Genomic DNA, 25,572 nt, shown 5'->3' with positions numbered 1-25,572 from the left:
ATTTTCCTGTTTCTCCCTCGCTGTCCAGTTTATTCTCTCAGTCCCAAGCCTCCCCCTTTAGCTGTACTGGGTTAATTGTTTTAAAATGAGCTCTGTCTCAGGACCTCTGGCCTGGGAAAGCCCCGGACTAATGACAAGTCTCCTCTAGAGAAAGAGGAGGTCTGGGGGGAGGGTGGGTGCGGCTTCTGGCAGGTGGTCCCGGGAGGGGCTGCCTGGGCTGGCATCTTTCCATCTTCCCGGGACTCGCTGCTCCCAGAGGATCCGCCTGGACTGGAGCCCCAGGGGGCATCTCCCCGCCAGGTAAGGCTGGTGCTCTCTGCGTGGCTGCTGGAGGTGGGGGCCTCACGTCCACGCTCTCAGGGGACACGAGGGAGGGGCCGTGGGCGCATGAGGGTGGGAGAGCCCTTTCCAAGCTCAGGTGGCTCCTGGTGGGGCCTGAGCTGAGGGCTGTGCCCTGCCTGGACCTGAACGCCAGGGCCCAAGGGAACGCGGTCTGCAGGGAGCCACCTGTGGGATTCCCGTGGGGCGGCCAGGGAAGCGGGGGTGCAGGGACCCGCACGGTGTCAGACGCGGGCTTATTTCGGGGTTGCTACTTTTAAAGTTGCTGAGATAGTCCAGCCTCTTGCAACTTTCCCGTAAGAAATGTGGAGCAAGGGCCAGAAAAATGGGAGGGGAGGGGAGAATCCCCCTCTTCAGCGGTGCAGGCACTGCCAGAGGAACCCGGCCCTTTGGGTCTCCATGCGGGTCTCTCCCTCTGAGCAACGCAGCCGCTCCATCTTCTCCAGCCCGACTGCTGCCGCCCCTTTTCTGCATGTGGCCTCCTTCGTGGGCCGAGTTCACGTCCAGGTGACCGAGTGTAACCCGTTAGTCATGGTGTTGGCAGGTGCCCTCACGCGTCCCCACTGAAGCGAGACGCAGAGATGACAGGGACACGCTTGTCAGGACCCCCTGAAGGAGGTGACTCACTGTCCTGGGGCTCCCTCCCCAGAGCGGCTCCCCTTCCTGCCATCTCCCAGAGCCTGCGCAGCTCCTCTGTCTCCACACGGGGCAGTGCGGCGGCTCCTCTGGCTCCAAAGGGGGCAGTGCGGCCCCCACTCTCTGTCTCGCTGACCATGTGCATCTGGCAGAATCCTACCAAGCCCGACTTCCGCCTGAGAACCACATCTCAGACCCTCCGAGTTGGGTCCACTGAGTTGGTCTGGAGACAGTCTAAATCCCTGGGCATCCGCACTGTGAGTGGTCTGCTGGTGGGTGTGCCGCGTGCTGGTGCAGGAGGCACAGGTGCAGGAGGAGCTGGTGCAGGAGGTGCAGGTTTAAGAAGCACAGGTGCAGGGCCGAGCCCGCTGTCTGTCTCGCTTTCCAGTCCTAACTCTGTCGCTCAGTCCAGATCCTAGGGCAGTGATGGCGAACCTATGACACGTGTATCAGAGGTGACACGTGAACTCATTTTTTTGGTTGATTTTTCTTTGTTAAGTGGCATTTAAATATATAAAATAAATATCAAAAATATAAGTCTTTGTTTTACTATGGTTGCAAATATCAAAAAATTTCTGTGACACGGCACCAGAGTTAAGTTAGGGTTTTTCAAAATGCTGACACGCCGAGCTCAAAAGGTTCGCCATCACTGCCCTAGGAGCTAGGAGTGTGTGTCCAGTGAGCCTCAGTTTCCTCCTCTGCCAAGAGGTGACAGAGGGACAATGCAGATAACCCGGGTGCCCGGCACCTGGTGAGTGTGACAGGTCCTGGTTGGCATCAGTGTTTCCGGCGGAGGAAGCACCCCGTTCCCATCCTGCATCTCCTTGTCGCTCTGCTGCTCAGGGGCCACTGCGTGGCTTGGGGAAACGGTCACCTTGCTGTTGGACCTTCGTGTGAGGCCAGAGGCTGGAGGAGATGAGGGAATGGCTCTGGGGAACCCACAGGCCCTGTGAATGTTGGGAGCCGACGTTTGTCTGTAGCTGGCTTTCCCGGGGCGTCTTCAAAGTTCCATCAGCTTCCCGAGAGCTGTTGCACGCGACCAGACGGTTCCGCAGGTGGCCGGCCGGCCGTCCAGCCCACAGGCCTCGTGAAGCTGCCCCGGGGGTGACGTTAGCTTTGCTTTCAGGGCTTGCCAACATGGGACGTGCAGGTTTCCTGCACAAATCTCCATCTCTGGCTTTTCTTGAAACATGAGACGATGGGGACCTTTGGGCTTGATTTCCTATACGGCCGGCAGAGTAGCCGCCACCTTAGGCAGGCGCGTGCCCTCCGGTCATTCCAGGTTGTCTGCAGGGGCCGCAGGGTCTCCCCGGATACCGGGTTTGTGGGCTCTGGGCTGGACAATCCGCTTCTCTGTCTCCCTCCGGTTCCATTCACTGTACAGGGGCTGCAGGGGGAGGGAGCGCTACCAGGGGAGGGAGGCCAGGTGTCCTGGGAACGGAGCCGTGGCTCACGTGGAAGATAAATGCCACTGGCACAAGGACCCTCGGTGTGGGGGGGAGGAAGCTGTGTGGCCACGGTGACCTGGAGGGCTGCCACGTAGGAGGCGGCAGGTCTGTTCTCTGGGTCCCCACAGTGGAAGCGGGGCCAGTGGGGGAATTCCACTGGGCACTGGATCCAGTCCAATCCCAGTGATGCCACTGGCAGAGGTTGGCTGGGCACTGCACACGCCACTGGCAGAGGTTGGCTGGGCACTGCACACGCCACTGGCAGAGGTTGGCTGGGCACTGCACACGCCACTGGCAGAGGTTGGCTGGGCACTGCACACGCCACTGGCAGAGGTTGGCAGGCACTTCCCAGGGCCTGCAGAGGGCTGATCTGAACTTGACTGTGTGGACCAGGCACACCTTTGAGGTCTTTTCTCAGCCTGAGGTCCTGCTCAGGAAGCACTCCCTGCCCAGCCTCTGAGGCCTGTGAGCCTGGCCTGCCTCCCCCTCCTCCTCCTCCTCCTCCTCCTCCTCCCCTTCCTGCTCCCCCTCCTCCCCCTCCTCCTCCTCCTCCCCCCCTGCTCCCCTTCCTCTTCCTCCTCCCTCGGTGCTGCTGCTGAGGGTGACAACCGAGGCTAGCACAGCTGTGTGGTCCTCACAGGCCAGGGCCGTGAACGTGTGCCATCCATACCTCAGCTTTGTAAACAAGGAAGGAAAGATCGGGGAGTCCGAGTGGCTCACCTGTGGACAGGTAGAGAGAACCCAAGGAGGGGGACTCAAGGCCGCACCTGGGGGATCAAGCCCATTTCCATGTCGACCAAGGCTGTCTCCCTCCTGCTGGGAAAACTTCCTCTCAAAGGGGAGATGCCTTCGATGCCGGCCTGCCCAGCACATCCTGAACCTGAGCAAGGCACACTGGGAATTCTTTAGGTGGGACAGGCCCTGAGGAGTTTCAGCCAATCCCCGACTCGGGAACTGAGGACACACCGGGTTGCCCAACAAACAGAATGAGGCAGGGGGTAAGGGCACTTCCCGCGTCAGTGAGGAGGCGGCGGCCAGGAGCGCTCCTGCGGCCTCGTGCTTAGACAGAGGTGGGTCTCAACCACGGGCCTCCTTTAGTTACCGGGACACAGAGGGGTCGACCCTTTGGTCTCTGACCCAGGACTCGGCGTTGCGTGTGTGTGTGTGTTGGGGGGGGGGGGGGGGGAGACTGGTGGCAGAGACCCCCCCCCCCCCCCCCATTTCAAAGCCAGCCCAGCCGGCATCTCCTTTGCACTTCGGCTGGGCCAGCACAGGGTTCACTGAATCAATGCGTGAGTGACCGACCACACGCGTGTAGTCGAATGAATGAATGACATGCCATGACCACTCCTCAGCTGGATTAGTTAGCAAAACGGACACCTTCTTTGTGATGTGAACAAGTGGGATTCCGTATGGCTTCTTAGACCCTCCCGGGGAATGAGCGTGACAGCTGGCTGGTCCGCTGGTGCTGCAGGGAGCATCCAGGTGCACGTGGCCCCGGCCACCTGGCCAAGATGTCCCTTAGATGACCTCCAGGGAGCAGGACTCTGGGCTGGTGTTACTGGCTCTCAGGAGGGGGTGAGACGGAGCAGTCCCTCCCTCAGTGCGCACTCCCAGTTCCTGGAAGCTCAGACGTCTTCTTAACTTCGGCTGGAGATGGGGGTATCATTTCAATTCTGTTTAAGTTTGATTCATAATAAAATTTCAGAAAAAATATAAATTTGCACCATCTTTGGTTGGAGCCCTCCCTAAGGCGGAGCCCTCCCTTTAACTGAAGGCTGGGAGAGGCGGGCCGAGAGGAGTTACCGCGACTGCCCGGCGTCGTGCGTTGCTGGGAGACAGTGTGCTCCTGATTCCACGCGGACAAGGAAAAGCAAACGAACCGCGCAGTCGATTAAACAACATCTCACTTAAAGTAAGACAGACCTGCCGCTCAGCGCGCTTACGGAATCGCAGGTGCGAGCCAAATAACCGCCTTTTACGGGCTCTCTCCTAAGAGGCGTGAGATGGCATCGCGGCCCTCTCGCCGCTCATCCGGTGACCGATCACGTCCCACCCAGGCACTGCCCGCCCCCTGCCCAGCTCCGTGTAGGCCCCAGCGGCCCAGCAGCCTGCGGCGCCCGGCGGAGGGCCTGCGCGGCTCTTCCTCGTCCTGCACGCTCCCTCCCGCCTCTCCGTCTGTCCGTCTGTCTGTCCATCCGTCCTCACTGCATCTTCTTTGGGAGGTGCCTGCAGAGTAACAGAAACTGAAGGCCTGGCCCCGGGCCATCTAGCTCTGCAAAAACAAACACTGTGCCCCCTGGAGCCCGAGACGGGGTGCCAGCTGGTGCCAGGCTGTGTGCGGGGCACACACCGCTTCCTCCTGTGGCCTGGCGGTGCTGTGAGCCCCTGGACGGACGGACACACGGAGGCCGGCAGACCTTTAACCCCACAACATGTAAGTGGCGGAACGGGGATTCACACCTAAGTCTCGGTGCAAAGCCGTGCCCTTAACCCAAACAAAACGCCAGACTTCCTTACAGCATTCGACCCAAAAGGCAGTGCACCATTTGCCATATCTTTTTCTCTTTAAAAATATTTATCCTTAGAACGTTTCCAATGATAAAAGTGACCAAAGCATTTGGCTACCTGTGCAGCTTCGGCAACCCCTCTGCCTGCTTATCCCCCAACTCAGCCAACAGCTGCGTCCTTTCACAACTTTGTATCCAAAAACAAGCACGGTATCTGGTCCCTAGGAAGTGCTCCCGCGGTAGCTGGAAGGGGCACTGCTGGAAGCATTTTGTTTTGTCTGGTCTCACGGTGCTGGGCCGGGGGTGATGGCTCCCATTTGTCTTCTGTGACACTGATGGGTGGCAGGGGGCCCAGGTGGGGTGTGCCTGGGCCTCTGGAGGGACACTCAACAACAACAACCCGATCTTTCCCCCCGAGTGGCCGTGCGCAGGTCAGCTCTGGCTTTCCCTGAATCTTCGATTTTAAAAAAATATATGTTTATTGATTTCAGAGAGGAAGGGAGAGGGAGAGATAGAAACATCAATGATGAGAGAGAATCATTGATCAGCTGCCTCCTGAACGCCCCCCACTGGGGATCGAGCCCGTGCCCTGACCGGAAATCATGCCCAACCACTGAGCCACACTGGCCGGACTGCAGTTTTGTTTTTATTTTTTTTATTACCATCACCGCCTGGCAACCAGGCTCTGAGCTAGGGATTCTCATGCCCCCGGGAACTGCTAGGCCACTGGGGTTGAGAGATGCAGCGGGTGGCACAGCTGGTGAGTGAAGGAGATGAGAGCCAAGCAGGTCTATCTGGACCACGGCCCAGGGCTCTCCCAACCGCCGCACTGTCTCCCATCTCCCAGGGGGACGCTGCTGTGGCTTCTTCTCATTCTCCCCCAGAAAGAGGGGAGCCTGCTGGGGGGGTACCTCCCAACGCAGTGAGGGTGCCGCCGCGCTATTTATGTGCATTGCTTCATGGGACCAGACGCTGCTCAAAATAAGCTAAACACACATGTCCCTGTGTCCTCAGGACCCTGCAACCTGACACGGTCTCTTGTGAAATGAACTGAGAGCAGCGTACTTGGGGGGTGGGGGGAGAGAAAAAAGAAAAGAAGGAAGAAAAAATCAGAAGAATTCAGTTCTAAACATGTGACAGAATTAAGAGGGGCTGTGACAGCTCAGAGAGGTGTGACTGGGCTGATCAAACAATACGGAGCCACCAGGCCTTCTCCTGTGGACGGCGGGGCTGAGACAAGGTGACTTCCTGTTTGGGCCACCACCCCACAGGCCTGGGAAGGAAACTGGGAGGGTATCCGATGAATGGAGTTAGGAAACTGGGAGGGAATGTGGATGGAGGTGGAGGAAGCTGGGAGGGAGTGTGGATGGAGGTGGAGGAAGCTGGGAGGGAGTGTGGATGGAGGTGGAGGAAGCTGGGAGGGAAGGTGGGTGGAGGTGGAGGAAGCTGGGAGGGAGTGTGGATGGAGGTGGAGGAAGCTGGGAGGGAAGGTGGGTGGAGGTGGAGGAAGCTGGGAGGGAGTGTGGATGGAGGTGGAGGAAGCTGGGAGGGAAGGTGGGTGGAGGTGGAGGAAGCTGGGAGGGAGTGTGGGTGGAGGTAGAGGAAGCTGGGAGGGAAGGTAGATGGAGGTGGAAGTTGGTCCATGGAGCGGGATGTTGAGCAGGTAACTCTGAGAAAACGTATCTAAACTGAGTTGTCAATCAAAGATGAAAAGAGAGGAAGGGAAGAGAAGACACGGGATGAGGAAGGAGTTGCAGGAGCTGGAGACACCCCTTGGGAGAGGCTGGGTGAGCCCCGAGACGAGGTTGCCTGGCTGTCCGCCTGCTCTGTGGTCTGCATGGAGAACCCAGCTCACCGTGCTGAAGTTTAAAATCTGGGTGCGGGTGTCCTTGCCCATCGGAGGAAATGTACTGCACAACTATGGCAAATGAAGGGAGAATCCAAGAGCTTAAAGCTACCCCTGGAGGGGACACAGCACAGCCAGGAGCCCAGCTAAACACATTTTCCTGAATGTGCTGATGTTTGTGGTTGGTTGCCAGCTTTTTAAGTTTTGTATTGTGTCGTCATTGCTTTTTTCATTTTAGGGAAGTATTCACTTTGGTTCCTGGAGCAAACAAACAAAACAGACAGATAAAATGGGCGGGAAAAGCTCGGGTGCCTCTGGCCTTTGGGAAGCCTTTGTCCCCTCAGTGTCATGCCACGTGGCCCCCAGCCTCTCCACACCGAGCTCTCCCCTGTGGCTTCTGGGATGGGCACCCACCCAGTAACCCAGCTTCCTTCCGTGGTGCCCATGTGACTCATGGGAGACTTGCCACATGGAATCTTGGGAGTGCAGGCTGCCCCTCCGCTGCCCCTGCACTGCGGACGCCCCCATTCTCCTCTCCCTCTCTCCTCGCCCTCCTTCACATTGGGCCACGCCTACATGCAATCAGGTGACAAAGGTGAGGCCGGAGAGGCGGGTGCAAGCCAGTCCATGCAGGGCTCTGAGGTGCAGAGAGGCAGGACTGGAACATGAACACAGGGATTCTGATCGAGAAGCTTCGTCAGGATGTTCGTTTCCTGTCCCTGGAGCTACCAGTGCCCGGGACAGTGCCAGGTATACAGAAGGTGCTCAGTATGTATGTGATGACTGAGTCAGGTCACACAGAGCTCAGTTCTGAATCCAGGTCTCAGGCCTCGGCTCTTCCCAGGCCGCTGGGCTCTCAGGCAGCCCCGTAGAGACAGAAGCCACCAGCTCCCTCTGCCCATCCCCAACCGGCAAGAGCAGCCTGCATCACACACAGCTCAGCAGGCACGCAGCAGGGGCCCAGGCGGGGCCTGTGATCTGGACACAGTCACGCCAGGCTTTCATGTCTCAGCCAGATTCCTGCCCGGAGCATCACCTGTCACCCCAGCAACACATCCTCGGTACCTCCCTCCCCCCCAGCCTCCTCCCTGGTGGGCAGCAGCCAGCGGCCAGACTTTCTGAATCAGACAGAGCTCACACTCTGCCCAGGCTGCCCTAGCCATGTGCCAAATCTCATTTTCTCCTGCTAAATTGCTTTCTGCTCAGTGTCTTTCCTCCCCCACCTCTGGGTCCCTGAGTAGGGAATGCTGGTTACTATGGTGACGGGCTGGCTTGTGGAAGGAACTCGGCTTAGTAAATTAATTGCTGGACTTTGGAGACTAATGGCAGGGCTCTGCCTCCCAGGGACAGGGTGTGGCCTACATCATGCCAGCTGGGCAGCCGGGCTCCGGAAGGCTCTGGGCCTGGTGAGGGAGAGGGAGAGTAATGGTGCCATTGCAGTTTGTAGGGGCTGCCATCCGAGATGGGCTGGGCCGCGTGGGGAGCTGCCAAAGGTCTCACATTGACGGTGCATCGAGTCTGTGCCAGGATCTGTCCTGCTTGCTTTGCAAAAACTACTTTTTGTAACCCTCACTGCACCCCCTGATGGCGAAGAGACCGCCCTCCTTTTAGGGAGAGGCGATGCTCGCTGACCCACTATGGGGCCTCAGGTCCCACACCAGGCCCGCGGCACTCAGAGGCATTTACGGTGATCACTCCATTTACTCCTGGGTCGAAGGCCATTCTCTTCTATATAATTTTTTCCAGAATATAGAAGCACAGGGAACGTTTCCAAACTCAGTCTATGAAGTCAGCATTACCCTCATCCGCAAACCAAAGGACATTCCAAGAAAAAGGAAATGACCGACCAAAATCTCTCGTGAACATAGATGCAAAAATCCTCAAAAAAATATTAGCAAATCAAGTATGCTAATATATAAGAAGAATTTACACACCACGACTAAGAGATTGTAGCTAGAGCAACTAGGCAGGAAAAAGAAGTAAAGGCATTCAACTTGGAAAGGAAAAAGTAAAATGATCTCTATTTGCAGATGACATAGTCCCATATGTAGAAAACTCTAAAGAATCCACAAAAAGCTATGATAAGTAATAACCAAAATCAGCAAAGTTTCAGGATATAAAATCAACACTCAAAAATCTGTTGCAAATTCTGTACACTAGCAGCCAATAATCATAAAAAGAAAAATTATGAAAATAACTCCATTTATAACAGCATAAAAACACTCAGGAATAAATTTAACCAAGGAGACAGAAGACTTATACACTGAAAACTATAACTCGTTGTTGAAGGAATTTAATGAAGACCTAAATAATGAAATGATATCTCCTGTTATTGCTTAACTAGAGACCCAGTGCACAAATTTGGGTGGGGTCCGGCCAGCCTGCCCTGATTGGGGTGGGGGGCGATGGGGGGCGATAGGGGGCGGGGCCAACCAGGGGGAGGGGCCACAGGTGGTTGACAGGCCGGCCCCGCCCCCTGGTCGAACTCCTGGTGGAACTCCGGGTTGAGGGGAGATTAACCTGGAGTCCCTTCCTGTAGCCCAAGTCTTACCTGTCTTCCAGGTGTCAGTGAGTGCCCTCGAGGGTGGATTTGGTGTCATTCACCTGGCTGCCCTCAGCATCAGGCACGTGAGGCCACTGGTAAATACCTATTAAGTGAATAAATTAACTATGAACTCTATAAACTGTTTTCCCTTTCCTGGATCTTGCATTAATAATGCTAAGTACTTTTTGAAAAGGACATGAAAATACAGAGCAGGGAAAATACACTTAGCTAATAAACCTCATGGATGAAAGAAATGCATAGAAAGTAAGAACAGCCCTAACCGGTTTGGCTCAGTGGATGGAGCATTGGCTTGTGGACTCAAGGGTCCCAGGTTTGATTCCGGTCAAGGGCATGTACCTTGGTTGCGGGCACATCCCCAGTGGGGAGTGTGCAGGAGGCAGCTGATCGATGTTTCTCTCTCATTGATGTTTCTAACTCTCTATCCCTCTCCCTTCCTCTATGTAAAAAATCAATAAAAAAATATTTTTTAAAAAGGAAAGTAAGAACAAGAACCAGTGTCTCTCCTATCCAGGTGGCCCCGTGTGAAGGCATGATGATACCCGATGCTGCCAGGTTCGGGCGAGGGGGGCCCATACGCATGCCTGCCAGGAGGCAGCGGAAACCAGGGCAACTCTCTTTAAAGTACTATGACAATTCATATCGGGGTCCTTTCAAAACTCAAATGACATCCTAAGTATTTTCCACAAACCTGCCCTAAGAAAAGAACTCAATATAGGCAAAGACGGGTACAAAGATGTCCTCTTGTAACATATTGAATTAACAAAATAGCCTATTCAATGTCCAAATGTAGAAAATATCACAGCAATGGTGCTGGGGCCACAGGTCTAGCCTGAGGTAGTCAATGATGACGGGCCTGGTGGTCCTGGCCCCGGTTTGCCAAGGGTGGGGGATGGGGGGGACAGATGGAAGCGGCGAAGGGAGGTCACACTGCTGGCCGCGAGAGGGTCGGGTCTGATGAGGGAAGACATGCCAGGGGCCCGGGTCTGGGGGAATTCCTCCCACCTGGGCCCAGAGGTTGCATGTGCCACGTCTCAGCTCGAGGGCCGCCTCTAAAAGTGTCTTTCTTCACGCAGGAAACGCTGCGGTAGAACCGAAGGAGGCCTCTTCCTGGCTGAGAAACGCCTGTGCCCTCGCCCAGGAGAGCGAGCCATGGCCAGCCTGCGAGGGGATGCCCGCTGCCTGCTCTGGATGCTGCTGCTATGGAGTGCGGACCGCGGCTGCTGGGCCCAGAGAGCAGGTGGGGCGCAGGGGTCTGTGCAGGCCTAAGTCAGCGTGCGCGCCCCTGGGTGTGGGAGGGTGCGGGGCAGGGTGTGCCCTCGAGGGGTCGGTGGCTGTGTATGGGGGGCTAACTAATGTGCGTAACAGTCACTTATCCAGCAAGGGCGTGTGCTTGCGTGTGTGAGTGTGAGTGTGAGTGTGTGTGTTGAGAAAAGAATGAGCTGTCTGAACCCGTTTTGAGTGAATCATAGAATGGGTCCTGAGCTTGTCCCTCTCAAGTGCCTGTCAGGGTAGGGGCAGCAGGCAGGTGTTGTGTGTGGTCGTGTCCTGCGAAGGCGTTGCCGCCATTCCAGGGGAAATGGACACACTGGGCCGGGTCAGGAGGGGTGGCCCCGCAAGTGTGCAGTAGATGCAGGAAGCGGGAAAATTTACTGGAGAAGAGGAACCTGGGGCAGGCGGGGTGGGGGTGGGGACCCTTGCCTGACAATAGCTCTGCTCACCTGTCACCTGTCCAGGCCTCTGGGAGGAAGGCACTTTGGGTGCAGAGGCCTGCAGGACCAGCGGGAGCTTTGGGCACCAGATCCCTGCACATAAAGCCCCGCCCCACGCAAAGCTCCGCCCCACGTCAAGTCCCGCCCCACGTCAAGTCCCGCCTCACGTCAAGTCCCGCCCCACATCAAGCCCCGCCCCACGCAAAGCTCCGCCCCACGTCAAGTCCCGCCCCACGTCAAGCCCCGCCTCACGTCAAGTCCCGCCTCACGTCAAGTCCCGCCCCACGCAAAGCCCCGCCTCACGTCAAGTCCCGCCCCACATCAAGCCCCGCCCCACGCAAAGCTCCGCCCCACGTCAAGTCCCGCCCCACGTCAAGCCCCGCCTCACGTCAAGCCCCGCCCCACGTCAAGCCCCGCCCCACGCAAAGCCCCAGGCCACATAGTCTCCCCCACATAAAGCCACACCCACCCCATGTACAGCCACACCCACCCCGCGTAAAGCCGGGCGCCCATCTTGCAGATGAGAGCCCAGGTGACAGAGGCAAAGAACTCTGCAGGTGAGACTGGGGGACTCGGTGCTGAGTCGGAGGCCCAGCTATTTTCTCTGAAGCTGCAAGAAGATAGAATGAAAAACAAGAACCCCCCCCCAAACCCGAAGGCTTGCATCTGTCTCATGTATTTTACTTTTCCTGAGCTTCTCAAAGCCCCGTTCGCAGGAAAGGCAGTGATGCCCGTGGACTCCTGGGTTTCAGGTGAATCTGGATGTGTGTCCACCGACACATCCCGGTGGACAGTTCACACACGGGTTATTATCCAGTTCACAAGTGGGAAGGCAGAGGACAGTCGGGCTTTTCCAAGTTCCCATTTCACAGGTAGAAAATGAGGCTGGAGGGAAAAGGTCGTGACCTGAGGGCGATCACATGGCCTTCACCTGTCCCCGGAACAGAGGCCAGAAGCCAGGCACCAGCCCCAGGTCAGGGCCCTGGCTCAGCCATCACACTTAACGCTCACGTGCCTACCACTCAATCATGGCCGCCAGGAGAAAATGTGCGGAGAGCTCCCACGGGCTCCTTGGTGAGGCCTTTTGAGCAAGTAAATTTCTGCAGCATTAAAACAAATTCGCTCAAGGATTATGAAAGGTTCGGAGTGGGCCGGGGTCGCTATGACACGAGGCCATAATGTATCAGGGGAAGCTTTTATTTCAGGCGCCTGGGTGCAGCGGGGACGAGGGGGAGGCTGATTTTTATAAACCTCTGCTGGCTGCAAGCCACTCTGCTGACCTGACCGTCCAGTCGGTCCTTGGCTCCTCCCATGCCAGGTGTCTTCTGGTTGTCCCAGCTATGCGCTGCTCAAGGCTGCACGCTTTCTGCTAGATACCTGCTAAGCACAATACGTTTTCTCTGCCCCGTGTTATTCTCTCTGTGTGTCCTCAGAGGCGTGGTCAGCTGCTGCTCCTGGCAGGCCTGAGCCTCAGGTTCTGGGAGAGTCAAACCAGGCATCTTTAAAAAAAACACACAACATTTTTATTGATTTCAGAGGAAGGGAGAGAGAGAGAGAGCGAGCAATGAGAGTGAATAACTGATGGGCTGCCTCCTGCATGCCCCCACTGGGAATCGAGCCTGGCAGGGACTCAAACCTCGACCTCCTGATTCATAGGTTGTTGCTCAACCCCTGAGCCAGGCTGGCTGGGCGAGACTGGGCTTCTTGATTGCTCCCACGTATGTCTGTGCCGCACGTTGGGGTTCAGAAAACACTTCCCCTCATGTCATCTCATTGTGAAACGGGGATGAGCAGAGTGTCCGCTCTTGTTGCTGTAAAGACCAGAAATAATGCTGTTTGCTGCTTAATCAAAAGCATTGGACAGTGAATAGGAAATTTGTGTTTGTATGGTTATCATAAAATGTAAGCACATTTTTACAAAGCATTACAGAATTCCATGTTTGTATCTACAATATGTGAGTGCAATGTATTTCCTATGCTTTCTAATGGTGAGGGGCAGGGAACTCTTTAAAAATCTAAGAAGGGAGCATCAGCTAAATAAATTATGCTCATCCTTGCAGTAGATGCTCTGTCGCCATGGAAACCGGTATTATCCGCTGAAAACGGGTTCCCAGCACCTTGCTGGATGCAGGGGAAACAGTTGCCCATCAGCGTGTCTGGCCCAGCCCCATCCCTTCAATAACTCTATGGAAATAAATGGGAAATGGTCAGGTCGATGCAAGGTGGTAACAGTGTCCCCGTAGATGGGAATGTGAGCATTTCAAACATTTTTTGATTGCCTTCCCGGGCTGTTCTGAACTGGGCATGCACTCTTTTGTGGCAGGTTTAAAATATAACGAAGTCACTTTAACCGCGTCGTTAAGGAACTTGGCACAGTGTTGTTCCATGAATGCTGATCACTTCCCTGTGAGAGTGTATATTGTCCGCTGAGCCTCACGGCAGCCTCGGGGACACGCATGACCACGCATAACCTGAGGGTTAGCTTGCAGGCAGCTGGACAAGGCCCCTGCCAGTGGGTTCAGAGTGGGCGGGGGTCTGAGGCAGGTGATGTGACCCAGTGGCCACACCTCCAGGCCCCCACGGGCGGGCTCTTTCCACAGCCCGTTGACCCCACCCCACCCTTTCTGTGGCCCCTGTAGGTTGCAAAAGCGTCCAGTACGACCTGGTCTTCCTGCTGGACACCTCCTCCAGCGTGGGCCAGGGGGACTTCCAGAAGGTGCAGCAGTGGGTGGCCAACCTGGTGGACACCTTCGAGGTGGGCCCCGAGCACACCCGCGTGGGGGTCGTGCACTACAGCGACCAGCCCACCACGGCCTTCGAGCTGGGCCGCTTCCACTCCAGGGAGGCGGTGAAGGCGGCCGCGCGCTCCCTGGCCTTCCACGGCGGCCACACCAACACGGGCGACGCGCTGCGCTACATCACCCGCCACAGCTTCTCCCCGCGGGCCGGCGGCCGCCCGGGGGACCGCGCCTTCAAGCAGGTGGCCATCCTGCTGACCGACGGCCGCAGCCAGGACCTGGTGCTGGAGGCTGCGGCCGCGGCGCACCGGGCGGGCATCCGCATCTTCGCCGTGGGCGTCGGGGAGGCGCTGAAGGAGGAGCTGGAGGAGATCGCGTCGGAGCCCAAGTCCGCCCACGTCTTCCACGTGTCCGACTTCGACGCCATCGACAAGATCAGGGGCAAGCTGCGGCGCCGCCTGTGCGAGAGTGAGTCTGCGCGCCGAGGGCGGAGGGGTGCAGTCTGCAGGTGGGGGGCGGAGGGATGCGTGCTGCTGGGGTGGAGGGCTGCGGGAGGGGGGTGAGGGGCTGCGGGCTGCGGGGCTGGAGGGATGCGTGCTCCCGCCTACCAAGGGCGTGGGGCCAGTGGTCCAGAGCAGGGCTCCTTGAGCAGGGAGAGGCCATGTGGCCAGGTTGTGTGAGGCCTCAGCTACATGCCTGGGGGTGACAGTGGTGGCCTGTGTCCACCACTTCCGGGCTCCATAAGGAAAGAAACCCAGTTGCACCTGCACACCGCACGTGCCTGTCACCAGGGTGATTACAGCCTCGCAGGATAAAGACGCCTCCTTGTCACAGATGAGAGCATTAGGGTGCTGGGACCCTGGGAGGCACAGCTGCAAGGCCTGCTGGGTCCTCAGCTGTGGGCCGGAGAGGGGATGGGGCCGTGATGGGAAAGAGGAGTAAGGGAAGCGACAGCCTAGCCAGGATGGATCTGGGTAACCAGAGCCAGACACCGGGTCCCGGGCCCAGCCTAGAGGTCAACATGCGGAGTGGTGGCTCAGGGTCAGCGAGCACCCAGCCGTCACCCCACAGCCCCTGATGCCGGGCCCTGGGAAGCAAGACCCATTCCAGCCCCTCCCCCTGGCCCTGTGCCGTCCTGCCAGCCGTGGCCCAGACCGGCTCTGGACCCGGCCAGAGCTGCATCTGGATGGCGAAGAACTTCTCCAGGGGGTGGCTCTGCGAGTGGCAGGGACAGCCCTGAGGGGGCGGTCCCTGGAACACGGTGCCCAGGAGGGCTCGGGCAGAACCCAGGCCCCGAGCCTCTTGCTGACCTCATGCCCCCGGAACCCAGGTTCCCATCACTGACCTGCTTCTGACTCGGGGGTGATGGTTTCAGGCCCGGGGAACAGAAGACCCTCTAACTGACGGAAAAATGGAGCAGGTTGTGGTCACACAGGATGCAGAGGGCAGGGCAGGTGGCCTGAGGTGATGAGCCGGCTCATCCCACTCTCTCCATTCTGGGCTCTTCTCCCTGGATGGGAGCTCTGGGGAGGGGGAGATGAGTGAGGTCCTGGGGAAATGGCCTCGGGGAGCCAGCTGCTAGAAGGGATGGGGGTTGCTGGAGCCCTGTTGGGGGGCTTTCTCCCCTCTGCTCTGGCTGGTTGGTGCCTCCCATTGGCCCGCCAGCACAGGGGCCCACATGCAGCCCCCTCCCAGGGCGCGGAGCAGGGCAGATGTGATGGGAGGTGGATCCCCGGTGCCACGCCCTGGGGCCTCTCCTAGGGCCTCCCTCCCGCCTGCTCTGGCCGGTGGCTCATGTCCCCCTGGCCTCGGCCTCCTCCAGGGAAACAGCTCAGTGTCACGGCATCGAGTCCTGCCTCTCGGTGGCCTGACAGGGTTCCCAGGGGACTCCATCCAGCCTGGCTTCCTACAGCGTGTGGGGCGGGCGGGCCCAGCCCCAGAACATCGGCTGTAATTAAGAGCTTTCTCCACCCGGGCTCTGTGGTGGCCACAGAACAGCTGTATATAGCTTGTCGGGCCGCCAGCCCCGCTGAGAGCCTCCGCCTACTTCTATTTCGAGGACACTGTGGCGGTCCCTTCTCCCCTCTCCCCTCTTGCCTCTCCCAGGGGCCAGGGACACGACCCTGGGTCCGATCTTTTAGCTCCTGGACAAGGGGGCTGAGATGTTAGCGGGGATGAGCGCCAGGAAGGAGCCTCCCATCCTTCTAGGGCTTGTCTCCTGGTGCAGGGTCACCCTCTGTCTCTGCTTGATGTGGTCGCAACCAGCTCCAGCGCTGCTCCGAGGAGAGCTTGGCCGCTGGACACTGTACTTCCCCCGTGGGCGGGACAGAGGCAGAGACAGACAGAGAAGGTGCCTCTTTGGGGGAGACTGATGTGTTGCTCTCCCGCAGTTCTCACTGGGAAACTGGGGGTGTCTGCACCCAGCGCAGCATTTGGATTAGGGTGGCCTCAGTCTAAGCTCCCGTACGTGAGCCCAGCCCCTCCTCACAGGGGTGAGCACACAGTCTCCTTCCTGACATGCTCCTGCCTGTCCTCCTGTCCTCCGCCCGGCCCAGGGACTCTGCAGTGAACTCAGGGACACACACACACACTCACTCACACACACACTCACACACACACTCACACTCACACAGCCCAAACACACACACACTCACACACACACTCACACAGCCCAAACACACACACACACACACACTCACACTCACACAGCCCAAACACACACACACAATACACCCCCCAAACACACATACACACTATATACACACACAGCCTAAACACACATTCACACTCACACAGCCCAAACACACACACACACTCACACTCACACAGCCCAAACACACACACACAATACACCCCCCAAACACACATACACACTATATACACACACAGCCTAAACACATATACACATTACTTACACATACACCACACACACATACACCATATGCACACACACACATATAACATACAAGCACACATATATATCACATATGCATACACACATACACAACACACATATACACATACCCCCTAAAATACACCCCCCCACACACACACATCTGGGAATATGCATGTGGCCTTGAGGTGACCCACCCAGCTGGTCCCTGGGTGGACCCGGAGCCCAGGAGGCATTGGCGGCGGCAGGCTGTGGGCTGGGAGCCGCCACGTGGATGCCTGTGGCTGGGCCCCGGGCGGGTCAGCCTCGGGAAGCAGTGCAGGCGAGGGCCGCCCTTCCCCCCGGGTCACCGGGAGTGCCTCCGGGAACAACTTGCTATGCTCGAGATCACCCTAGAATAGTCCTTGGGCTTCTTAACTCTGACCATGTGTTGAGCAATTTTATTAGAAACTGACCAAAGCTGACGAAACACTGAGAACCACCCATCATTTACTTTTAATTTGTTTACAGCACAAAGGCTTTGGCAGCCATGCCCGAGCCTGGCGATGACCCTGGGGAGCCCTGGGTGCCCCGAGGCTGCAGGGCCACGTACAGAACCGGACGGCTCTGCCTTTAGCTCTGTGGGACCGGGGACTGTCCCACTCACCCGTCTCACTTAGAACGAGTGTGTCCCACTCAACCGTGGGGGCACGTCCCCTTATTTCCTCAGCTCTCCCCACACTGACCCGCGGCCACTGTGCCACTGGGAGTGTGTCCTGCCATGCGTCCCAGCTCACGGGGCTTTGGCTGCGTGTTTCACACGGTGGCCTCAGTTTTGAGTTGATAAAGGGACAGAATAGAGTGGCCACCACCAGATTGGCACTTGCAAAAAGCATGTGTCCATATGCACCGTCTGTATAAACCGACGTCCGTAAATACAGCTCCTTGTAATCAAGTCCACGGAGGAAGGCTGGGCGTCTGTGTCTCCCGCCCTGCGGCTGCCCTTGTCCTCACTGAACTCCTTTCACACTCGTCGGGGGCACGGGGGGCTCGGGGCTGCACAGCAGGTCGGGGCTTTCCCAGATGTGTGGCTGGTAAGCCAGTGCCCCGGGCCAGCCGGCCACTTCCCGGAAGGCCGAGGCCTCCAGCTGTCAGCGGCTGCTCAGGTGACGCGTGTGACTGTGAAGCGTGTCCGTCCTTGTCCTTTTAATTAGCGACCCTGGTTTCTCTGAGTCTGTCCCCACCCGGACACCTGTGCAAACCCACACACACTCACACTCACACCAACACAGACACGTGTATCCTCGAGAACACCCAGGGACACACTCACACATGCCCAGGCGTGCACACCCTAGGCCAGTGATGGTGAACCTATGACACGCGTGTCAGAGGTGACACGCGAACTCATTTTTTGGGTTGATTTTTCTTTGTTAAATGGCATTTAAATACATAAAATAAATATCAAAAATATAAGTCTTTGTTTTCCTATGGTTGCAAATATCAAAAAATTTCTATATGTGACACGGCACCAGAGTTAGGTTAGGGTTTTTCAAAATGCTGACACGCCGAGCTCAGAAGGTTCGCCATCACTGCCCTAGGTGCGTGCATGTGCGCACACTCCCCTCCGCCCCGGCCCCTGGGCAGCCCACGTGCAGCGGCGGGAACGGCTTTAAAGCCAGCGCACCTGACGCCTGTGCCCTGGGAGGGCCCCGCGCCCACTTTCGGGAACTCTGACCAGCCGACTGGCTGCGCTGACAGCCGCCTGGACGGGTGCTGTGTGTGTTTGTTTCTAATAAAGGTTCTTGTTTACATCAGCCTAGCAGGTGTAGGAAGGAGTGGGCGAGGGGGCTCTGTGCTCACTGCCTGGGGGCGCCCTGGGGGGCCTGGCAGCAGGTGGTGGCGCTCCCTGGCAGGGCAAGTCCTGGGTCCCTCAGTATCTGCGGGGGGGGGGCGGAAGGGGGGTTGTTTTCTCTGCAGCCCCTCCTGCCTCTGACCCCAGATCCCGCCCTGTGCTCAGGTTGGGCTGCAAGCAAGGCACTCAGAGCCAGAGCAGGGCTGTGCCAGGCGGGAGTGAGGGACACCCAGGGCTACACGAGGCCAGAATGGGAGCTGAACCCCTCCATCCGCCACCTCCGCCCCCCCCAAACCCCTGCTCCTCACCTGGGCGCCCCTGACCCCTGAGAGGCCTGGGCCTGAGAACAAGGGGAGGCCTGGGGCTGCCCCCTCTGTGTCTAAGTTACCGACCACGTTTAAAAAGTGTTCCGGGAAGATGCTCCGCTGCCCTAAGCAGGGGCCTGGGAGGCAGGTCCGTGTTTGGAATCCTCTGGCCCTTTAAGTGGGAGGCAGTGTCACGGTGCCCAGGGGAGCCACACCTGGCCCAGCGCCCTGCTCCTTGCACCGCCCGTGCCATCGGTCCTGCACCTGGGGGCCTCCCGGGCACGTGGGAGGGCACCTGCCATGAGATGCAGATCAGCTCCCTCCAGGACCCACACACAGCTGCCTCCCAGCCGGGCCTCTGACCCCCCCGCAGGAGGCAGGTCAGCAGCGAGGCTGTGCCCTAGGAAGCAGGCCTGGGCCGGGGCTGCAGGTCCTCAGAGATGGAGCAGGTGCAGGTGGGCGCCCCACGGGAGCCCCTGGGGAGTGGCCCTCCTCCCAGTGTGTACACCTCCTCCTCCCCCTCCCCCAGGCCCCAGCCCCTTCTCAGTGACAGCCCTGCTGTCCCAGCTGCATTTGTCAGGGAAGGCGCAGGGCGCCCAGCTGTTCCTCATTGACATCTGGCCGTGATTCCCACCAGTCCCCGCAGGAATGCAGCCAGTGGCCACTCTAGGACCCACCTCCACCAGTCCTCGGGAGGGGAGAGCAAATGAGGGGCAGGGCTGGCCGGCCCCCTGGACCAGTGGAGGGTCCCTGGCCTTGCTGCCCGAGGCATTAGAGGGCAGCGCCTGGCCCCTGCCTGCTGGGGGGGGCGGGGGGGGGGGCGGGTTCGGGTATCCTGTCCCTGGGGCCTGCCTTTGCCACTGGTGTTCTGATTCTAGGGACGCGACCCCAAGACTGGATACAGATATGTCTGGTCCCAGGCCACATGCTAATGGAGAGAATGTGGCCACGACTAGAAAAAATAAATAGCACTGTATCTTGTTTGCCCATCTCCCCTGAGAACCACAGGCTGCTGGCGGAGGCAGGGATGCCCCCCCACACCGCCCCCCGCCCCCCCTCCCCCCAACGCCAGGTCTATTGAGCTTTGCAGCCAGTCCTGTTTTTCTGAGGCTGAGGGAGGGGGGGGGGATGGTTTGTGGCCACAGGGTGACTTAGGGACAGCGCTGCCCGGCGTTTCTTACCTTCTCTCCCGACCTGGACTGCAGTGTCCGCTCCAGAGGGCAGGGGAGTGGCTCGTCCGCCCTCCTGTGGGTGCATTTGCCATCTAATCACAATCCGTCTGCGTGGGACCGTTGTGTGGGACCCGTCCGCGTGGGAAGGAGGTTCTCCCTCCCAGCTCGGGCCCTGCCCCTTACGATGAAGTCCTTGGGGGTGTCCCTCCCCGAGATCCTCGGGAGCTCAGGGTTCGTGGGTGACCGAGGGCAGACTGGGTGCCATGACCTTTCCCTCAGCAGCCCGGGCCTCGGTGAGAAAGGACCAGAGAAAAAGGGGGACCGTTGCCAGGTTGTGGTGGCTTGAGACCGAGTCTGGCTCACGTGCTCTCTCTGGACTAAGCCCTGTAGGACCCGGAGGGCGGCCATTAAGAGTGGATTGTGTTCCTGAATTGAGCAAACGCCCAGAGGGTTTAAAACACAGCCGGTGCCCACAAAAACATCACAGGGTCACTCCCTAGCCCCGGAGCCCATGGGACAGAGAGAGAGTGGGAGGAAGCTGAGAGGGGCTTGTGCACAGGGAGCTGCTGAGATGACCTGACCGCCAGGGGCCGTGAGCGTGAGGGGAGCGTTTGCACCAGACAGAAGGCAAAGCTCTGCGGGCAGAGTGCGGCCCCGGGAGACACACGCCATCATCCCGTGGACTCGGACCTCCTCGCTCCCTGTTCTCCTGCCCACCTGCCTCCTCCTCTGCCACTTCCTCTTCGTCTCCCCAGCAGGAATGTTGGCGGCGGGACTGAGTTTGGAGACTCCTCTCTCTCTCGTCCCCTCCCAAGACGTTAGCACTGGCCACTGTCCCGGCAAAGCCAGGAGCCCTTCCCACAGGAGGTCCCTGCAGTCTCTGGTGACACCTGCTGGTGCCTAGCCCCTGCGACACTCCCCCGGAGGGAAAGGGGCCCCAGGGCCCCGGGACATTGGAAATCACACGGTACCCGCCCCTGCCTTCTGCCCGGCCTCCAGAGCACACCTCGCACCTGGGCACGCCATCTCTTCGTGGCCCTGAGTTCCACACCCCGCCTGGGTGAGGCCCAGACTGCCCCTGCGCCAGCATCTCCCCACCCTCTCCTCCCGCCTCAGCCGTGTGACAGGGGGCTTCCCTCCCCGCCCCTCCCTCCTCAGGGCTATGCTCTGGCCAGGATGCGGCTGCACCCTGCTGCCTGCTTGCTCTTCCCCTGCTGGCTCGCGCCCCTGGTAGCTCTCCGCTCCAGTGTGGCTCAGCCCAGAGCTTTTCCCAGACCCGCGGGTCTGAGTGGGTCCTGGCCCCACACCCAGCGCCCTTCACGTGGCCACGGATTTCATCCACAGCCCTGACCCCGTGGCGACCAGCTGGCTTTTCTGTGTCTGTCTCTGTTCGTTCTCTGCCCCCTTTGGCACATGAGCGCCAGGTAAGTGGGCAGGTCCACCTCGACTGTGCGTTTGCATGTTTTCTCCTCATGCCAGACGCACGTGCCGAGCACTGGGCACATATGTGTTGTCTGAATAAATGAATGGATGAATGAGCATGTATTAGATGCCAGGTGTCCTGCCGACAACTTCCTGCCCTCTATCCCATTTAACCTTCAGGATGACCTTGGGTGGGGAAAAATCCTTACAAATGTTTACACCTATTTCTGGGTCTGGACACAGACACGGAAGGAGAAATGGACATGGTCTAGGTGAGGCCTGCAGGCCCAGACCTCCTCCTCCCCCACCGAGGCGACCCCGCCCCACTCTCCTGTTTCAGCCTCAGTTTCCACCGGGGAGCAGGCACGTGCCGGGGCTGGGAGACAGACATGGCCCTTGTCACTGTTTCCTTTGTGTCTCAGGGCCCCAGACCAATTGGCACACAATCCCATCACAAGCCATGTCAGGAAGGGCTCAGCTCTGTGGGAGCCCCGCCCACAGGCCTCCCCCACCAGTTCCTCCTGAGGTCGCGGACATGTGACCTGGCTCTCAGGGACCGTGCTCGCAGCTGTCAGCAGGTCCAGAGGGACATGACTTTCTAGCAATATCTTGTCACTGTCCAGCAGGCTGCCTCTGAAACACACCAACATCCCCCCAACCTGTCCACACCCTCCCTCCAGCCTAAAGAAGCTGGGGTCGCAGTCCATCGGCCGGGAAACGTGGGGGGTGCCGATGCCCTTCCACCTAGAAGGGAGCCGCAGGCCAGGAATCTCCGGGAGGTCCTAGGACAGAAGGTGGCAGTGCCACCTGACCTTGGGTGGTCTTGTCCTCTCAATCGGTCCACACCATGACCCTGGGGTAGCCTTTGATCTTTAGCAGCCTGACAACCTCTGTATTCACCTGTGAAGGGTGAATACCTGCCCTGCAGGGCTGGGGCAGGACTAAATGAGAACTGTGTGCGACCTGGGACAGTGGAGCTGTCCACGGCTGGCTGTGTGCTGTTGTATTTGCACACAGGCTGCTTTCCAATGCCAGCTGTGTGGGTAGGATAATGGCCCAGTGCTCGATGCCCAAGCCCCAGGACCTGGGTTCAATTGTTGCCTCTGCCACTCGCTAGCTGTGTGATGTTGAATGAGTTTCTTAACCTCTCTGAGCGCCAGCTTCTGCCCTCGTGCTCGGAGGCTCTTATGGCTCCAATGAGACCTCTTTCCACTCCTCTTGGGGAGGGCACTGCTGGGGGCAGGGAGGCTTAGCTGGAGATGTTCGGAGATTGGGAGGAGTATGTGGTGCGTTGAAACATCTAAGTGGCTTTCACAAGAGAGAACAGGGACCTGTTTTGGGGGTTGGGGCCAGTGGCGGTCAGGCGGGTGTGTTTGCAGTCTGCACACCCTGGGGCTCCCAGCTCTGCGCAGGTGGGCACACGTGGGCCCGACTCAGAGAGCACCCGGCTTCTGTCGGCTCAGGTGAGCAAGCCCCTGTACAGTCAGGGCCGTTCAGAGGCAGAGGGGCTCTCAGGAGGCCACGAGCTGGCTGGCTGTCCGTGCAGGCTTCAGAGACAGACAGACTTGGGGCCCCACGCGCTGGGTGACCTCGAAGATACTGCGGGGTGGTGGGGCCAGCATCTGACTGTACCATTTACTAGCCCATGGCCTCGGGCGATCTGCTTCCTCACTTCGCTCTGGCTTTCTTTCCGCTTCTGTGAACAGGAGCACCTATCGTGCGAGGCTGCAGGGAGGGTTGGCTTAATCAGCAGCTGGTGCAAGCAGGCTCTCTGCATGTCTGTCTGCTGGTCCCGAGGCCACTCCACGCCCAGCAGGACAGACACGGTCCCCAGTGCCGGGATTGTAATGATTGTTCATGTCATCCCTGGCCCGGGGCCTGCCTCAGCGTCTGGGGCTCTACCGAGTGGGAACGTGTGGATGTTTCCTGGCCGGCAGGGAGCCGCGGAGGAGCCGTGCCCTGCATCTGCCGGCGTCTGATTCACCACGTCCCTCCTCCGCCTCTTCCCTGCCCACGTGCAATGTCCTCATCTTGTCTGTGGTGAGCTGCCCTCAGCAGCGGCCGTGAGGTGACGGATGGGCAGCGATTGCTTCCTCTCCCTGCACCCCGGCCCGCAGGCTCCGCTCCCTGCCTCCCCCGGTCCTGCCCATCTGATCTCCTGGTCTGGGGCCACCTTCTCTGTGCCCAGATTCTAGAGGCAGGTAGACCTTTATTTAGATTCAGACACTCCTTTTTTCTCACTGGAGACACCCTTGGCCAGGGCCTCCGGCTGTGTGTTCTCCAGGCAGAACCGTGGGTGTGTCGCGCAAAGCAGGAGGACATCAGGGACCATTTTGTGCAAACCTTCCTCCTCCCCGAATGCGCAACGCTTCCTCCCCTTTGCCATGTGGTAAACTGAGGACGAGTTGAAGCGTTTCCCCAGAGAAACCGCAGTGAGTTCCTGGTGTGTCCCCTGGGGCGGCAGCTCTGCTCGGCCCGAGTCTGGCCTCTGTGGAAGGCTCCGGGGAAACAGAACCCGACCGTGGGAGGTGAGAGCCGGTTTCTCTCCGGGCGTCTGGGACGCTCTACTTACCCAGAGACCGAGGGGAATGCATGTCAGGGGGAGGCGATGAGGGATGCAGTCAGCCGGGTCCTCTCGTGCTTTCAAGGAGGAAAATGCCCCCTAACGGGAACTGACTGCAGGCGCATTTTGATTCTTGCGAACCGACCCCGGTCCTCAATCCTGAGCTGTCTCCTCTGTGGATCTGTTACCCGATCAGCCCATGTTCACTGGGATGATGAAGGCGGCACAGTCTGTCGGGAACCACTTAACCAGAGAAGCAATGGACCTGTTCTCACCACCCCTGGTGCTTGTCCTCGGGCCCGGGGAGGAGCAGCGGCCCTCAACCCTCCCGCCTGGCTCACCCCAGCCTGCAGGTTTGGAGCACACTCAATCGCAAATAGAGGAAACCCAGCTGCAGTGGCTTAGACCGGTGGTCGACATGAGGGCGAGAGCCATATGCGGCTCTTTGGCCCCTTGAGCGTGGCTCTTCCACAAAATACCACATGCGGGCGCGCACGTACAGTGCGATTGAAACTTCGTGGCCCATGCGCAGAAGTCGGTATTTTGTGGAAGAGCCACACTCAAGGGGCCAAAGAGCCGCATGTGGCTCTCGAGCTGCAGTTTGCTGACCACTGGCTTAGACAAACGCAAGTTCATGTTCCCTCTGCTTTTCATGTTGGGAAGAGCCAGCGCTCTTTAAGAAGCCACCCCTCTCCCAAACAACGCAAACGTCTGTTACTCGTTCCCTCGTCCAGACCGGTCACATCGCCTCCCTAGCTGCAAGGGAGGCTGGAAAGACGGGGAGTCGGCGTCACTGTAATAGTCTGAGACCAGCCGGCCGCAGCTTTCTCCTTGGGCTGAGAACGCTGCCATTCGGCACAAAAGTGACGTTCTTTCAGCCAGGAAGGCGCTGGGACAGGATGCTAGGCCGACCACTCAGGGAGTCTCCACCCTCACGCAGGAGTCCTTAGCCCGTGAGCTCTTCTCACTGGCTCATCCACGTGGTGAGGAAGCCCATGCCTGGAAGGGGGCCCAGCCACCGCTCAGCATTTCCTTCTCAGTCAGGTGTCACTGTCATTTCTGTTCTGTGTGGGCTCCAGACCTGTCCCCACTTGGGGCTGTGGGGACCGTGTAGCTAGGGTTGGACTGAGATCCAGCCGGGTCTGCGGACTCCCATCACGGGGAGACAGACAGGAGCACCAGTGCCTTCCGAATGGCACCCCCAGCCCTGGGACACGGGCGGGGAGAGGGCCTCCTCACCCAGAGAGGGGACAGAGCAAAGCCGGGGGTGGGGGTGGGGGACTCCAGGCCAGGAAGACTCTCAGAGCTTAGACAGGAGGAGGGTCTGAGAAGCAAGGAGACACGGATGGTGTCGCAGCAGCTCAGACGCTTTCTTGTGCTGTCACCTCAGTCGGCCCACAGGGCCCTGGAGGCAGGAACAGTGACTTATCTGTTATCCCTCTTGTGTGTCCCCAGAAGTACCCCAGTGCCTGGACCGTATCTGCAGCCCTATAAGTGTTTAGTTAGAATAAATGCGTTAATGCGGAAATAAATAGATCATTACCCACGCCATGGAAATCTCCCGGCCAAAGGGATAGAGTTACGGGCTGAGAGG

The 25,572-nt window shown here is 58.6% G+C and overlaps 1 protein-coding gene across 1 annotated transcript in view; it reads left to right on the top strand.

Annotated features, from left to right (window-relative positions):
- The first annotated feature begins 257 nt into the window (after positions 1-257).
- The window catches only part of COL22A1 (collagen type XXII alpha 1 chain), a 118,837-nt gene continuing 93,522 nt past the window's right edge, over positions 258-25,572 (top strand). Inside the window, exons 1-3 of the mRNA XM_070392079.1 lie at positions 258-300; positions 10,419-10,582; positions 13,694-14,260. Of these exons, the coding sequence (XP_070248180.1) occupies positions 10,495-10,582; positions 13,694-14,260 (655 nt within the window). The 5' untranslated portion in view covers positions 258-300; positions 10,419-10,494. The remainder of the gene's footprint in view (positions 301-10,418; positions 10,583-13,693; positions 14,261-25,572) is intronic.

This window comes from Myotis yumanensis, unplaced genomic scaffold (genome assembly GCF_028538775.1).
Source record: "Myotis yumanensis isolate MYYU_CA2020_CCGP unplaced genomic scaffold, mMyoYum1.0.hap1 SCAF_15, whole genome shotgun sequence".
NCBI classification, from domain to species: domain Eukaryota; kingdom Metazoa; phylum Chordata; class Mammalia; order Chiroptera; family Vespertilionidae; genus Myotis; species Myotis yumanensis.
The sequence above is the reverse complement of the archived record's forward strand: the minus strand, read 5'-3'. Positions and strand labels throughout refer to the sequence as shown.